This window comes from Rhea americana, unplaced genomic scaffold, assembly GCF_003343005.1.
Source record: "Rhea americana isolate MKP2758 unplaced genomic scaffold, rheAme1 scaffold_42, whole genome shotgun sequence".
NCBI lineage: Eukaryota > Metazoa > Chordata > Aves > Rheiformes > Rheidae > Rhea > Rhea americana.
Genome location: NW_028186557.1, coordinates 3,711,778 through 3,728,794, shown reverse-complemented (window position 1 = coordinate 3,728,794; position 17,017 = coordinate 3,711,778). Strand labels below are relative to the sequence as shown.

Sequence of the window (17,017 nt, the reverse complement as noted above, 5' to 3'; positions counted from 1 at the left end):
TGGCCTGGCTCCACGAGTGGAAATGTCAGCTTTTGAGAACCTCCACTGCTGCTTTGAAGTAACTTTATTTTCTGTTTGATTCTTCTAATTCAAAAGCTTTATCTTCTAGGTTATCTCTCTCTCTCTCTCAAAAAAAGGGAAATGTAGTGGCTGCAGCTAGCATTAAAAAAAAAAAAGAAGAAGAAAAAAAAAAAAAGAAAGCCAAATCCTGATCTTTTGATGATCGTCTCTTCAGGGGGCTGCCTAGGTGGGCTGGCTCCTGGGCTCTCGCACTCACTGCTAATTTAAATGCACTTTAAATGCACGTTACTCCTGATGCCTGTGATGCCAGAAAGGTCAGAATAGGACCCTTCCCTTTAATTCCTGTTTGTGTTGCTGAGCTTAGCCTTGGAAATGGAAATCCGACTTGAAAAGAAACGGCTTGCGATTAGAGGCTGCGAGAAAAAAATCTAATGAGCTGCTGCTTTTAATTCCACATCTGAAAGGCAATCTATTACTGTCTTTTATCACTTCTGCCTCCTATTAGAGAAGCAATCTCGTGCTGGGACTCTTTCAACACCCAGGCTGTTAATATACATTATAATTATTGCCTAACGCACGTCTAGGTTTGTGTGCCCAAGCTCCCTGTTCCTCTTTACTAAGCTCCTGTACGGAAGCAGGACTGGAGCAAGGCTCTCCTAAGCTAGATGATAGTTTTATTTTAAAATGATTTATTGTTTGCACTCAGCTGTCACCTCCGAGGCCCCATCCGAGCCCAAATGCAGAGCGSAGAGGAGGAGGAGGAGGAGRTCGCTCCTGCCCCGGCAGGGGAGGCACTGAGGATGTCTGCTAGCTGCGAGCTCACTAAAAAAATCAAAAAGGAAAAGTATTTTTTTGAGGAAATTTGAAGAAAAGAATTGAAAAAAGAAAAAAAAAAAAGGTCCGCAAATTGCATTTCAGCTGAAGCAAAAATATTTTGTTTTGTCCTTGCTTGATAAGCCTGTATTCACTTGCAGGTTATTTAGCCTTTAAAAAGATAGATTTTAAGGCAAAAAGCGGGAGCAAAAAAAAGGCTCGTGTTTTCGCCCCCCCACGCTTTGCACGCAGACGGTCGGAGCGAAACCTCCCCCTGCCTTCGCAGAGGCCGCATTCGAGCGGGTCCCTCAGCCTCGTCGAGGCCGTCTGTGCCCCCGCCGAGCCGCCCCGCAAAGCCCCGTCGCCGGCGGCGAGCTCAGGAGCCAACGTCCACCCCAAAGCCAAGGCCGGCCGGGGCAGCCTGGATCCGCTGAATAACTTATTTACCTCTTCCTAAAATCGCTCTCGGAGCRTAGTTAATTATTTACAAACCTTAATGCTTAGGGCCACGCGGACCCAAGGATAGAAGGGCATTAAAGGTCCATTTGATGCTCACCAGGCCTGACTAATAAAATAATGTCCAACAAGTACACCAATTAGCCGCCCGTTCGCTGTCGCTTTGCGAGGCTCACGACCGCTGGAGCGAGGAATCTGAAACGCGAGCGGTGTCGGCAGCCTGCCCCGGGGTGCCGGGGAGAAGAGGTTAGCCACGTGCACCAAACGCAGCCCCAGCTCCTCYGTTATTTACGCGCGTCAAACAGACAAGGAGGGTTTCAATGCCTGCAGTCGCTCTGCGGTAATTTGTATCGTATAAACAGATATAATCTGGTCGTTAATACACATAATTCTTAGCGAGTTGACAGTAATGAATCTGGAGCRTATTATTCCATTGACTTCCTCCCTTGCTAAACATCTGTATTAAWAGGAGCCGATGTGCCGTCGCCAGGAGCGCCGAGGAGCGTGGTGGGTACTCAGCGGACGTAGCTTTGTTCTTTGCTTTCTGTTCGGAAGTTTTAGGCGAGGCCCTCGCTGTAAACGACGGGATTTAGACTCCTGTTTCATCAGCCTGGGTTTCTCCTGTTTACCGGCTCCGGCCTGCCGAGGTTGCATCAATCACGGCTTGGCACCGCGCGCTCCGCATCTCTGGCTCGGGCAGGCTGGGCTGGGTTCACAGGCTTTCCTGTTCTTTCCCACCTCCCGGGAAAGCGTTTTTGTCGATGGTTAATAACCGAGGGCTTTTTTGCAGTGGTGCAAGAGGTGTTTTCTGGGAAAGCAGAGGCGGGTGTGTACGGACGTTGTTTAGAGACTTGCCTTGCCGTGGCTGCACAAATCTGTGCCGCTCTTTGTAGTCTCTACATCCCCAAACGGGTTGGGCTGGAGGTGGAGACCTGAGCGGTGCCTGGCCCTGGAAGGGAGCCCTGCCGCGTGCTCCTCAAGCTGCCCCGAGCTTCCCCTTTCTCTGGATCAGTAAAGGGTTTAAGTGATGGGTGCTGCTTTCCAGGCAATGCTGAGGATGTTTTGGAAGCTCCCTGGAGGGCTGGAGCTCTGCTTAACAGCAGGAAAGGGGCAGAGGACTATTTATATGGAGTTTGTAACACAGCTTTGCAATAAGTGATGTCTGTTAATGAGCACAGATGAAGCAGTTTTGGGAGTGTCCAGCTGGAAAGGCGAAATTTGACTGAGCAGTGAGTCCCAGCCTAGGAGCGGTGGGAATGTGTCCGCCAGGTCCTGTCCTGCCCAAAGCCCTGGCCCCTCCCGTGGCCCTGCTCTCCAAGAGCATGAGAAGGATCTGTTTGCCAGTGATGGTGCCTCATATTTGCCCATGGAGATATGGAAGAGTTTTATTGCAAGGCTACTCCCAGTGTTTTAAACATTGCGTTACCCAGTCTTACCTAACACGCTTTTTGGCTCAGCCCCTGCACCAGAACTCCCAGTGTTGCTCRTATCAGCAGAGCAGCAATGGAGAATTTTAATGTAAAAGCCCAGTATAGGCAGCTGGAGGTTGTACAAATGCATTGATTTTAAAATATCTAGTGGCTGCCTAACGATCGCTRTAGTTATCACTGGAGTGAGAAGTATCTCATCGGCCTCATGTGATGTAAACTCACCATCTGGCCTTTCTCAAAAGACACACACTGAAAATGTTTCTCGAATATCACTGAATTTTCTGCAGGGTTACTGCCCACCTACATGGAATATATTTCTTCCTGTTTTCCTGTACTTTAAAAAAAGAAAAATCCTGCAATTATCCTAAATCTCTTGCCTATCACCTGCATCTTCTCCCCCTTTTTTCCCCRTACGGATGATCTATAATTCCTATCTTCCAATTAATATTCACTGCTATCAGCTTCCCTTTTCCCCRTTTGTTCCATATAGGATTATATATATACATATTTTTCAGCAGCTTTCACTTCTCCTCTTGGTGAAGAAGGGGTTGTTTTAACCAATGCAGTGGTCTTTCTCGATCACGGCTTTTGGTCTCACCCCCCCCCCCTTCCTTCTCCCCACTTCGATCTTCCTGAACGCTCTGGTTTTAACTCTCCGATCAGCTTCCCACTGGGTGTCCACAGCTCCAGCCTGGCCATGTTTCCACCCATACGGGAGCGATTCCTGTTTATCAGCCAGGAGCTGCCTTTGGTGGAGAAGTGACAAAAGAATTTCTTCTCTCTCCTTCCTTCAGCCCTTTGATTAATTTTGTTCCCAGCAGCTTCGTTACGTGCTAAATGAGTTTCCATTTGTTCCCTCTTTGCACCTCTCCCTTTGCAGTCAGTCTAACACCTTGGTGCCTCGGGCAGCCTGTCTTCCCCTTGGAAAATTGTWGTCCGTTTTGGGAAGGAAGCGACTGAAATCCTCCAGCCTGGCTCATGGAGAGGGGAGATGAGCGCTCTGCAAACGACACCCATCTCGCCACTTCCACCACTGTCGGCTTTCGCGTCGAAACCGTCTGTCTGTCTTCACCTTCGGGAAAGGTGGGAACTCTGAAAGCTAATTTGGACACTCTTCCAGCATCCTTTCAAGTGCTGTGCCCTTAAAGACATGAGCCAGGCTGCGATTTAGCGACCCCAGCTCAGGTATCCAGCTGCAGCCAGGCTCCTGCCTTCCYGTCTCGCTGGTGTACCTGTTTGGAGCCCTCACAAGGTAGCTATGGCTTTCTTTGCACTGGTTTTGGAAAGGATGCCACCCCTTGGAAAGTGGGTTCAGCTTTTGAAACTCTACTCTACTCTACTGGGTTTGAGAGGGGATAAGATAAAATTTGATGAAAATGGGGAACATCACATGACATTTAATTCCCTTTTGTCTTCTTTTCACGTTCCTCTCTTCTGGACAAAAGTGATAATGTCTGGGAAATCCTAACTGATCGTCTYGTGGATTTTGACTGCCATTCAGCAAAACGCCTCCCCTCCCTGACGAACCTTCAAGCGTCTGCTCGGTAAGCGTCCTGCTCACCATCAGCAGATGTGAAAAGCATCCCTCCGAAAGCAAAGCGAGAGCTAGCCACGTGCTTAGGTGCTCTGCTGAACTGGGGCCTCTCTAAACAAGATGAGACCATTAGTTTTGGCTCATTAGCTTAACCGAGATGACTGTTAAGTCCCACTCCTCCCACCACTTTCTATAAAATAAACTTAGAAATGAGCCATCTTTGCAGCTGTGACTGGCAATAAATCCAATTAATTTCCATGTCTTTAGTGGTAATATATGCATTAGATGCGTCAGCTTGCTTTACTCTGCCTTTTTCTTTCCCTCATGGAAAAGCTTGTCTCAGAGATTTCCTTTTAATCGGGGAGGGAATTTTGCTGCTTTCTGGATGTATTCCTCCAGGAAGCCACCTACTGAGTTACAGCATCTTCAATYTCAGTGGGTGATGTTACCATTTTCCAAAAAAATAACAATTAGTATCACACCAAATGCATGCTTCCCCTGCTAATTTAAGAGCTAAGGAAGAACTCCGCTTTGTCCTGTGAAGGTGGGAGCAAACAAGCCCAGCAGAAACCAGACTCGCAGATGCACTTCTCTTTGAAATCTGCATAGTAATGACTGTTTACAGTCCTTCCTCCTTCTTCGGCCACACCAGTACTGGGGTGCTGTAAACAGATGCATGGGATTCATGCTCAGCTCCATTAAGAGCATCAAGTATTTCAGCGGTGTGCAGGTGTCATGCCAGGCATTTCAAACCGAACAGCAAGTTGGGGAGGGGGTGGGAAAAAGCAGTTCTGCAGCAGAGTCATTTAGAAAGCGTTTTCAGTAGGGCTTTTAATTGCAGGGAGATCAGTGCCCCAGCGCAGACGGTGAGGCAAAGCACACAGGCTCTGGAGAAACCTTTGAAAATTTGCCAGCCCTTGTACTCCAAAAGCTGCCCCCRGGTGTCTTGTAGCTGGATGTGGAAGCCAGTAGCTCCCTCAAAACTGTAGTCCCAGACTGCTAGTCCAGACCTCAAGGCACTGCGTGCTCTGTAGATGTAAGAAGAAGCTGGAACAGGAGTTCTGAGCAGAAATAACTTTTAATTGTATTACATCTAAGAGAAAATCAGCCCAGAAGCCAAATTTACTTGAACAAACTCTGCTCCCAACCTCCTTTCCTCCTCCCGTTGCCCCACAACTAACCTTTCTTCTCCAGTGGTACAAATAATGCAAACTCCCAGCTTCACTTTCTGAGATTTTCCAGAGCACTGCGGATGCTTTTCATTCTGCCTATCTCTAGCGTTACATCCAGGAATGGCCATTTCTCCTTGCAAAGGTTATCTGTGTTTGAGGCCTCCTCCTCACGGACAGAATCATAAGGTCTCTGATGACGAACAGCAGGTCTTTGTTTGCTCCCAAAACACTGGGCTGTAAATCCTCAGAGGGTGACCAGGGAAACCAAGAGCTTGCTGCCCTCATAAATCTCCCAGGATGGCTGCTTCAGGCATCTCCTGCTCTCCCAGGGCCATAGGTTTCTGATGGTCTCTGCAGTTGTGGTATAGAAAATAAGCCAGCTGCAATCCAGCCGGCAGCCCACGGCCTGGATGTGGCTCCTGGCTTGAGTCCGTCCACTCCCCACGTTTCACCTTGCTCTGGCTTCACAGCAGGGCTGGAGAGGACAGGGAATGGCTTCTACGGCAGTGGGCGACATCCAGGAGCCAAACCCTTGTTACTGCACCGACACCTGGAAGTAGAGGTTGTTTTTTCTTTTCTTTCAGGTTTTCCCTAGCCTGCTCTTTCCYAGGAGGAATCCCAGTTTAACTGTGGCACCCAGCAGTGTGCAGGAACATCATCCCGTAGTGCTACTGCCAGATGGCGACTAGTAAGATGTGTGTGTGTGCCAACTCTGGCCTCACGTCTGTGTGTTAGCTTGAGCAGATGACTATCTCCCCATCACGGCTTCCCACTCAGTATGACTGGGCATTTGCAGAGGTATCTTATCTGTAACTCAAATGAAGGATGCTCAGTGCTTTCTTTTTTTTTCTTTCTTTTTTTTTTCCAGAGCAGCAGAGGCATAGTGGGGAAGCCAGTTAAGRTGGTGGGTTTCCTTCTGGGAATGCCTACAAGGCATTCATCATTCCTGTCTCCTTTTATTGCCAGCGTCATGCTTAGCTTTTGTGCTGGACCCGAGTTCCCTTGACTCTAGCTGCCTGGGAAGGACATGGCCTGTTCTTCTGGATGTCTGCAAGCACCCATCTRTGATGGGAAGCCAGCGTAGGGTGAGGGAACCCGTCCTCTGGCTGCATCCTCCCTGCTGCTGCCTGCTGCTGTGACCGGCAAGCAAGCCGGACAGGCTGAGCCACGGTCTCTTTAGGACCCTATAGCCTGGGGCTAGATGCTTCTTCCTCCCTCACTTGCGCTGCTGGCAACCATTTAATGCTCAAACCCTCCAGCGATGCCCTTCTTGGCAGGAGCATGATGTGGCTATTTGAAGTTTGTCTTTTATTTGGAACCAGGTTAATTTTCTCCCTCCTGCAGGCAACTGATAATGTCTCTGGGAGAGCGCTTGCATCCTCCCGCTGCCTTAGATGTCTGAGTGCCACTTCCCCTGCTCACCCAGACAATTGGCAGCCGATTTGTTTTCCATCTCCCTGGAATGAGCCCGGCCTTTTATTCTGCAGCTTTATTCTGCCCTGCTAGAGCTGACGAGGAGAAGGGTTGAGCTCCAGGTGCTGAGATGCCACTGGCGCTGGCGTGAGACAGGAAGAGGGCTTGGATTTGGCCATGTGGCTCAGATGTTTTTATTTGGATTTCTTTTGTTTGTTTGTTTGCTGGTTTTGCTGACGCCTGCTGGTTTGCTCTGGAGAATCTCAGTTTTTTGTGAAAAGAACAAACTAAAGAGAGGAGGAAAAAAAAAAGAGAGAAAAAGAAGAAGGTGTTGGAGGAAGCAGTGACATTTTGAAATGTTTGCAAACTGCTGTGGTGATGTTTGCCTCGGTCTGCCGAAAGTCCGGAACAACAGCTTGGAGGCAGGCCGAGCCTCTGGCTGCTGGGCTGGGCACTCTCTCCTTGGCTGTCAGTCCCCTTTCCTCCGCGGCATCGCCCAGCGGGTTATAGCACGCCTTGCTTGCTCCGCTCGCACTTTCTCTTTGCGATTGCTAAGGGACTGCTATACGGTATTTTAATAATAGCCAAGGGTCTGAGGAGCTCACATGACTCTGGGAATTGGGCTACAGGGCTGTGCTGCGGTGGGTTTAGACTGGCGAAAGAGCAGCCAAATTTGAGGAGCTCTGCAAATCCAGCAYGCTCGCAGGCTCAACATCTGCACAGCGTGCACTGAGGTGGCGGCTCGGTTTTGCATCTCAGGTAGGTGGAGCTGGGGAAAGCATCATCAATTTAAACTGTGCACAGAAACATGATTTAAAAGCTCCTTGCCTGCAACTCAGTCTCTTCAGTGAACATACGCATGGATCAAAGTGAGACACAAGCTGAAAAATTCAGATCCCAATCCAAAACATGAATGTGCCAACATTTGGGTGTGTAGGTCTGGATCCGGAGTCTGACTCACTTGCAAATAGGGACCCTTTGCAAAACATGGATCAAGGTTCAAATTCCTGTCCCTCCTCCAAAATTAAATAAAGGTTGAAGAAATTCTGAGAACTTAGTGTTTTGGTTCTGGGCCATCTAAGAAGGGTGAAGTATGTGCTTAACTGCTTGTTGAATAGGAAGAGACTTGAGCATGTGTTTAATGTTATTAAGTGCTTAGCTGTTTTTGTTGAATCAGGGCCCCCAGCTTTTAAAGTCAATAGTAACCCCTTAGGCTGCATCTGAAAGGATTTGGAAAAGAAGTGGCATCCAGATACGGCTGGATGTTTGACTGCTAAGCTCTGCATTCCTGCTTTGAAGGCTTGTTCCTCTAAATCTGTTCTCATTGCTATTCCAGATCATCTAAACGACTTGTCCCTGGCCACCAGGTGATTATGCAAGAGAGCATGGGGAGTTATGGATATTTAACACATGCCCCTGTACAACTCCTGGAGAAGATCAGTCTTCTTGCAGTTTCCATCAGCATCTCAAGGCAGCAGGGTAATACGGGGATGTCAAAGTGTAATGCTGCTTCACTGACCCAGCTGAAGAGCTATGGCCTTCTTCTCAAGTCCTCTTTGGCAGCTAYGTTGGGGGCTCTTGTAACTGGCTCTTCTTTATGTAAGAGCCYCTGAATCCAGCTGAATCAAAAGGAGTAGGTGGGTATGGGCTAAGCTGGCTCCCTGCGGGCAAAGTGGGTTAGGGAGTGATCATGCAAGCACAACTGCTCATCCATAACCAACAGCGGGGAACAGAGAAGAGAGCAAATTTTTCAGCCAAGCCAGATGTAGGAAAGGAGATATGACCAAAAATCTGGAACAAGAGGGTGAATAGGAACTTTGTCCCCTGAAATAGCATTTTGGTGGCACAAGAGCTGGAACTGACCAATAATGTTCAAGAGAAATGAGACTCCAGAAGGAAATTGGGGAAAAAAGCAACTTATCAGGCTTTACAGGTAAAAGGGTGGCTGAGATCAGGATGGAAATAGATGGAAAACTTATGCACAGATGAAAGCCTGGAAATGAAATACATTATGCATGAGAATAACAGTTGGAATTGAAGAGGCCCTCGGAGGGAATCATCTGAAAAGTAGGAATGGTTCTGGGCAACAATTTCAGCCGATAGCAGAACAACCAAAGTAGGTACCAGAAACTAGATTTCCTTATAAAAACAAGACAAATTTAACATTGTGGGACCAGAGTGGCACTCTCTGGACAAGGCAATCACAGCCCTCCGTCCCCTCCATCCTCTCCCAGGGCCCAGGGGATGGGCAGGCTGGCTGCTGGGTCCATCCTGGGACAGGGCTATCCCTGGGACAGGGCTGTCCTTGTGAAGTGGCTGGCAGTGGTGTCTCATGACTAACAGAAGCAGGTGAAAAAGRGGCTTTGATTTGCAGTGCCAACATCTTTTGAAATGAAATAACACCCCAGTGTTTTCTCTTGCAGGCTATTTTTCAAAAAGATTTTCCCATCCACCCATCTGATCCTAATACAGCAGATGATAACGTGACCTGAATCAGCGGCTCAGTTTTGGGCCAATAATTTTTGGAAACTGGAATTATTATTGTCTCTTGCAGGAAACTTTAAATTTGCAGAGACCTGGTTGAAAGAAAAAATGTTCTTCTGGGGCAAAGTCCTCATTAAAGAAGACTAAAAAGTGATGTTTTCTCTCAACCCACTATTGATAAGAGGATTGATATTCAAATAGTGATAGACCAATATAAACAAGGGAAACCCAGGTACTGCTGCAATTCAGTTTAGAGCCCACCCTTCCTGTGTGACGCTTTCTCAGCTCAGATTTTAACTTAAGCAATTCTCTTCTGAGCGCTACCTGTTTCGATCCGGATCACGCTGCTTGTGTGTTGCGGACTCCTCGACAGCACATCTGACTTCCGAGCTTTATGGGACTAGCAGATGCAAAGCCAGGACATCTCCCCACCTCCAGGCAAGTGCCTTAAGGAACAGCAAGAGGTCTGTGTTTGTTCTCCTAGCGCAGTGGAAAGGGAATTATTTCAGGCGGAGATTTATGGCTTTTTTTTTCTTTCCACTGGTTCCTTGACCTGTTGTTGTTTTATGCTAAATGAGACTCACTTCTGTTGTATCCTCTGAGTATGGAAAACCATCAGGGAGGCAATGTGTGGAGGTGAAGCTGAGTATTTTAGGCATATATTCTTAAATGCAAAATTAACTTCTTACATGCAAAGAACGAGAGGATGAGATAGAGGGAGTGAAGAGCCATATTTAAGATCATCTAGCAGACCAGTACTACCACAAGGTCTCTTGAGCTCTCTTTCCTTACACACGTGACACTGTCTGGTTTAAAGGGAGACCCCAAATGAGAGGGGACAGTGCACCTCCTCTCTCTTCTGCCTCTGACACTGAACTCTAGTGACCTTGGTTCAGTTATTTAGCCTACCTCAGTTTACCCATAGCCAAAAGAAGGTTGAATGTAGTGGCTAGCTCAGAAGAAGTCTGCTGCTTGGTGCAAACAAGAGCAGGCGGGTTGCCTCTGGTTCACATTCTGTACTCAGATTTGTATGGATGAAAACGCATTGCAGGCACAGTTTGATTTTGCTCCTCTTCCCGCAGCACGCAGGCAAGCTTGGTTAGAAACCTTCCCGGGAACAWTTCTGCCCAGCTCCAGGCTCCCATCACGTGGCTTCATGGGTGACACCAGTTTAACTCCATGTTCCCCCTCCTCATGTTGTTCTTTCTTATCAAACCCTCTCTTATCCTTAAAATAAGAAGTAAAAAGGAAGTGTCCACACAGGCTGAAGCAGTGCTATACCGCAGTGTAAAAAGAGGGCTGTTGGCGTATTCGATTAGGTGGCAATGCTTCCATGGTTTTACAGTGTCCCTGCAGCAGTGCTTGCTTCTCCTGCCCTGCTGCACTTTCCCTCCCCTCCGTACCCCCAGGAGAAAGGAGGACTGGAGGCAAGAACTACTCTCTGCCCTTCCTCCATTTGATGCTGGAGTGGAGCAGGGCTGCCACAGGAGCCTACGCTAAGGTRAGACCCCCAAAACACGTGCCACGCTGTGTGTGGTGTTTTCCCTTGAAGAATCTTCATCAGTCTTGACATATCTGTGTCTAACCATTTGTAAAAGACTTGGAAAAGCCTCTTTCAGGTGATCTTTTCCAGTTCCTTCTGTTAGGAAGTTTTCCCAGACTGTCTAAATCCCAAGCTGTAATTTAAGCCTATCATTCCACCTCCTCCACTCCTGGTGGCTGATTATTCCCCATTTGATAGATACTGCTCCCCAAAGGCCATGCTGGTGAGAGCATGGGAGCAAGATGGCACTGAACTATCAGATGTCTGTGTCACCTAAAAACGTGCCTAAAAATGTTAGGCATTTTAAAATGTARATATGAAAGCCAGGCCAGGAGAAGAACAGGAGTCAAAGCATAGAACATCAAATAAGATAGGGGGAAGGCTGAATCAAAAGTCAGCATAGTAGAACTCAACTGACATATTTGCTTAGTGGAAGAAAGAAGGGAAACTTACTGGAGCAATTCTGCTCTGRCTTCACCTGAACTGTGTCCACCAGCGTGGGCAGGGAACCCAGACCCTGCTGGTTAGCCTTAAGATATGATCTATTAGGTGCTTTGCTGAAATGCTGGTGAAGTTTCTTTATAGAGAACCATGAAGCAGTAGCTCTGCTTCTTGTCAGCTGTGAACATCATGGGTGACACTGGTTTGTTTAACTCCGTGTTCCCCCTCCTCAAGTTGTTCTTGCTTATCAGACCCTCTCTTATCMTTAAAATAAGAGGTAAAAATAGAGCTGATCTTGCCTGTCTTTCASGCAAGATCATCCAATTCTCTTGCAGGTCTTCCCTAATCTAGGGTCTAGAAGCAAATTTTGCATCTCTTTTGCCAGTCTGACCCCTGACTCAGCCCTGCTGCCTGCTCGGGAGGTGGGAAGGCTGTGCTGGAGCAGCACTGCAGCACCGCAGCCGGGGTCTGGGCTCATCTGCTGCCCGGAGGGGCGGCAGGGCTTTAGCTCTTTTGCTAAGCAAAAGTGGGTCCGTCACGGCTTTAGGAAGCACTATCCCCTTTGGGGTAGCGGTGAGGGATTCACAGTCAGTCCTCTTCGTGGCTAAACAGATTGGATGCTGCCTGACAGCAGGAAATAAATGTCTTCACAAGATGCGTGGTCTGACAGGAATGTCTGGAGAAGCACTGATATCCCTTCCCCACAAGCAGCTGTCTTCTGCATCCTCTTCCATGGCCTCTGGGGTGACTCTTGTGTTGCAAACAGTTCATCCTTCCTTCCCCCTTCCCGCCGGACAAGCTTTTTGCCGGAGGGTTTCCTGCTCCCCTCTCTTTTTTCCTGCAGACTTCTGCCTTCTCAGTTGTGCCAGTGCAATGTTCATGCTAAAAGCAGGATTACTGAAATGATCTGAGTTAAAAAAAAAAAAAAAAAGAAAGAGGAGGTTTTGTCTTAACCCAGATCAGGGTAGTCTTTTGTCTTCAAGCAGTGGTCCCCATGCAGCTGGCAGGACGATGAACTGCAGCTCAGTAAGAGCCAAATGTGGGAAATGTCCAATCCAATATTTAGCTGCAGTGAAAAGGGACCTGGCTGCAGCACACGTTCCCCTCTCTTACAACAGATCTTGGGCACATGTGTGAGTCAGATCATCTCAGTGACCCCACGGGAAATGTCCATCCCTTCATCTGACACATGAGCAACGGCACTGGCGGTGAGGGAGAGTGGGACTGTGTCTTATGATAAGATGCCCAGGTTAGATCAGATCAGAGCAAGATCAGTGCAGGGATGGGGGCGTTGCTTCTCAATGGGTCCAAACGCAGCAGTCATTAGTGGTTTTTGCGTTGATAGTAYAAATGAGGTAATGTTTTGGCGGACCAGGGCAGTGCTTGTCAACCTGAATATTGGGAGTTTGTGTAAATGATTCTATTGCATGTTGAAGGAATTTGGCTCGTGCATCTCATCATTGACTGCATGGAAATGTTTCAACACGGCGCAAATGCAAAAAAAAAATGTAGGCTGCAGAAGTCTGAGAAGAGTGAAATGCATCATAGATATGCTGTAGTTACCTATCACCAAGAAAAATTGTTTTTCTTTGACCAAAAAAAAAAAAAACAAAAAAGGAAGAAGAAAGAAACATTGCCAAGATATTTTGGTTCAGATTAGGTTGTTTGCTAGAATTGTTTGTGGATAGTAGCAAGCACAGGGCTCAGTTGTAATAAAGTAACCATGGTAATGTGATAACACAAGCTGAGGTCAGTCTGATTTGCTGATAAGATTTATACCCTATTATATTATCCAATGCAATTAAGAAATGCTTAGAAAATTAACATCACAATAGATTAAAATAACCTATCAGAGGCCTATTGAAGGCTGTGGATYTTAAGCACAGCCTCCAAGTGGATGTTTCTGGATATCATATCACTCTGCCTCCAATGGACTGTGTTACAAAAAGCAAAGAAAGAAATTGCTTTCATTTTACAAGTAGGGAATTGTAATGCTCCTCTTGATTTCAGCAATTTCCTGCACCAATTTCAGCGTGGCTGATCAGAAATCAACCTAGGAAAAGTGACAAGTGTTAACAGGCCTTATTTAATCTAAACTGAGCCACATGATCAACAGAGGTGGAAGATGAAACATAAATGTATGCATCAGGATGTAGGGGTTAGCTCCCAGGAGGAAGGAAGCTAATGGTGAGATGGGGGGGTCAGAATCGCCGTGCCTCATTTTCTCCGTTGGTAAAATGCACAGTGATTACACTCTTTATTCCCTAGCTATGAAAAGCGAGGAATGCAACACTTTATCACGCAGAGGAGAATCACAAGGAATGAGCCATTTCATAACTGTCTCTGTACCAGACGGAATTACACCTCTCGTAACAACCTAGCAACAGAGCACCTCGTTCACAGTTTCTTTTCCTTCCTTGCAGATAACTCACCGTCTCTCTTCTCATGGTTTCCATGTTCATGCTTAGAATGGGGAATCCAAGATTACTTGGTTTTGGAGAATTTCAGCTGATGAAACCTGTGAAGGAATAGCAAGTTTACATAGGAATGTAAGAGCAAGTCCTTCAGCTGTTGCAGCAAGCCAGGAGAGGAATGGAAGACAGCCCTGGACTCAGAAATTTTTTCATGTGAGAGTCCTATTACTTTCTCAGTCCTTGCTGAGAGTTTTGGGATGTTTGGATGAAGTAGAAGCCTCCAAAGGTTGTCCACTTGGAGGTACTTTGGGGATTGGGATCTTCTTTATATCTCACACTAGTTTTTCACTGGGATGACTGACCGTGGTGTAACCGATGGGAGAAACCAGTCTTCTCATATCTTTTCTTCTTCTTTTCTCAAACTGTCTCTCTTTTACTTGAGGATGAGACCTAGTAAAGGGGTCTTTTTCTCCATCCTCACCTCACTGCCCTCCTCTGGCTTTGGCTTTCATCTATATTCTTCCACCTCTGGCTGGACTCATCGTCTTCCTGCTGACGGACTTCCCTTACTTCTTGTTCCCTCAGCTTCTGCCTCTCTCTCACTGCTCCTTCCTTGTGCTGGTGTCCCTCATCAGTTCATCTCATGCCTGCCTACCACTTATGTGCTTTGGGCTAGGTAGTCTCAGGTCCTACATGTGAATGTGATAAAGGACTTCCCACTGKTTTATTAGCTTCTGAGGACCTAGAGGGAAAATGCACACTTGTTGCCACAGTACCTCACCAGTTCTGAGCTAGATCCTCTGTCCTGCCCCACCTCTGACTTCCAGCCCTTTCTTTCTGAACACTGTTTTCCTGAGGAAGTCATAGGGACTCTGTTTCATACTCATTTTCTTTAGTCTTTCTGCTGCCTTCAAACTCGGTCTTTATGGGCTCTCCCTCCCCTTCTCTCCATGACCTAGCTCTTGCATCCTAGCTCTTGCGCAGTCTTCTGTGGCCTTGCCCTCACTGTTGGTGTCTTCGATCCCATCTTGTTTTCCTGCTGTTATTCACATGCCGTTGACATTGCATGTTGACTGACCACTTGCACGTCTSCTTCTCCCACACTGCGCAGCCTTCTAATTCTCACTGCTTTTCTGGCACCTTATTATGCCTCTGCCCATGGGAGTCTCTGCTTCAGACTCCCCTTAGTTTCCTTATTGCTGTTTGCAGCCTCGCAGTGAGTTCGGTTCAGTGGAAGCTGCTCTCTCCTCTTCACACGATGCAGGTGGTTGACTGTTTTGGCAGTGACTGTGCTTCTTTTCTTTCCTGTGACTGATGCGCTGGGAAGGATGAACACAGAAATGTGAGCAAGCAGTACATGAGACTATCAGYGTCTTACACCCTTCAGAGTAGAAGACACAACTTRGGAGGGAGGGAATAGGACAGAAATMTAAAAAGTCATAAGTGGCAATATAAATCTGAACATCAAGATGGGAGCTATCTAGTGCTGTATTTTATGTTTGAAGGTATGTCTATATTGCACGGTACAAAATAGCACTGACAGAGTTGAAATAGCTTTATGTACATATTGCATGAAGCTTGGCAAATAGAATTTATATGAAACACAGAGTTACATGCAAAACCTGGCTAAAAGGGATAGAAGCTCTGTGCTTCCACATCTGGAAACTGGAAGCGTCTGGGAAAGACGCTCTCCAGGACAACAGAGCTTGCAGCATAAGCAGCCTCAGAGGGTGCAGCGTGTCAAGCCCCRTGCAGGAGATACAGCCATGGAGCAGGTTTAAGGTCAGCATTGGTGGCCTATATGTTGTGGGGCAAGGACTGACTCTGTTTTTGGGTCAGTTATGGCCCAGAGAAGCAAAATGAGTAGAGATSCAATGGTCCAGTATGGGATTAGTTTTTATTTCCAGTTTTGCTTAGCAGCCTCAGTCAAGCCTCTCCCCTTGCGGCATCCCTTGTCTTTTCAGCGTTTGTCAGCTTCTCTGTGGCTGCAATTTCATGGTCTCTTGGATCTGGCAGGAGCGATACTGCTCCCCAGAGAAGTGGCCCTGCCTTCTCTGGCTGCCTGTTCCTACACCGCCTCGCGTCCTCTCTTTCGTTTGGTTATGTCTATATTAGCAACCAGGACAGCACAAAGGGAGAGGATTTACTGAGAAATATAGCTGTACTGAGGACCTGCCATCCACGCTACATGTGTTTCGAGGGGGGCTGCTTTGGGCTCGTGYTATTCCGACCCTGCAGACTGAGTGCCCATTAGTGAACATCTGAGAGTGGTTGGAGTGCTTTAGGTGTGCTCCTGCGGTGTGTTGATTCAGAACGGCACTCCTAATCGAAGCTAAAATGCCAACATAGACACATAGTGTTGACACGGCTGTGTGAAGAACCAGGTCTGGGGACAGATYAAAAGCAAAAAGGAGCTGGTCTTAGCTCGGACCATCCTCTGATTTAATGTGTGTCTCCTTGGGCACTTGGGTCAGCATTTAAGAGGGACTAAGGGACTGGTCATAAGTTACAGGAGGAAAGTGAATCTCCTTTTTAGAAAGAACTTTATATTGGTTTAGAATGACTGTGAAATAATGATCCGTATCAGCTGCAGCCTCCTTGGAACAGGGACCAACACCCACAGCCAATAAAGTAGGTATAGTGCATACCACAACCTACCRTCCACTGCAAACAGCAGGGGAACGGGGAGACCAATTTCATCTGAGACCTCTCAGTACCACTGTAATGCAAACAGTCATAATCTTCTAAGGAATAGAGGGAGAGCAGGAAAGAGCGTTTAATTATGCCCATAATGTCTGTGAGAGCCACTGTACAGTGGGCTCACGTCCTTCCAAACAAACCCCATATTGTGAAKGGCTYCCTGAGTGCTTTYTTCTTCCCTCTTCTCTTTCTCTCCMCCCAGACCATGTCTGGAACTCAGTTTTTGCTCTGTTTCGCTACTAAYGTTTCTTTTTTTCTTCTGTGTCTGCATTTTTCCCCCTCCCTCTTTCCACAACATGCCCATTGAAAACCCTAATTGCACATCCCAGGCTGCAATTAGTTTACATGCTGTATGAAGTTCACTTCATTACAGCTGCTTTGGCTGATGGACACAACGGACTTGGAAGCCAGGCCTTGCTGGTGCTCCGACCCTTGCTCCTCCGCTTTGGCCAGCACCCTGGTTCAAGGACGACCCTTTCCCTTTCCGCTTTCCACTCCTTCCCCCTTTCCCTCTCCTTCACTTCTTCATGCAGGGTGTTTTCTTCTCCCCAGATCCATCGTTTTTCTGCGTTCCTATTCCAGAAGAGCCGCACGGC

At 47.3% G+C, this 17,017-nt stretch overlaps 1 protein-coding gene across 1 annotated transcript in view; it reads left to right on the top strand.

The window, feature by feature from the left end:
- Nucleotides 1-3,711: 3,711 nt before the first annotated feature.
- The window catches only part of DACT1 (dishevelled binding antagonist of beta catenin 1), a 23,019-nt gene continuing 9,713 nt past the window's right edge, over nucleotides 3,712-17,017 (top strand). The window contains exon 1 of the mRNA XM_085314972.1: nucleotides 3,712-3,803. Within this exon, the coding sequence (XP_085171098.1) occupies nucleotides 3,712-3,803 (92 nt within the window). The remainder of the gene's footprint in view (nucleotides 3,804-17,017) is intronic.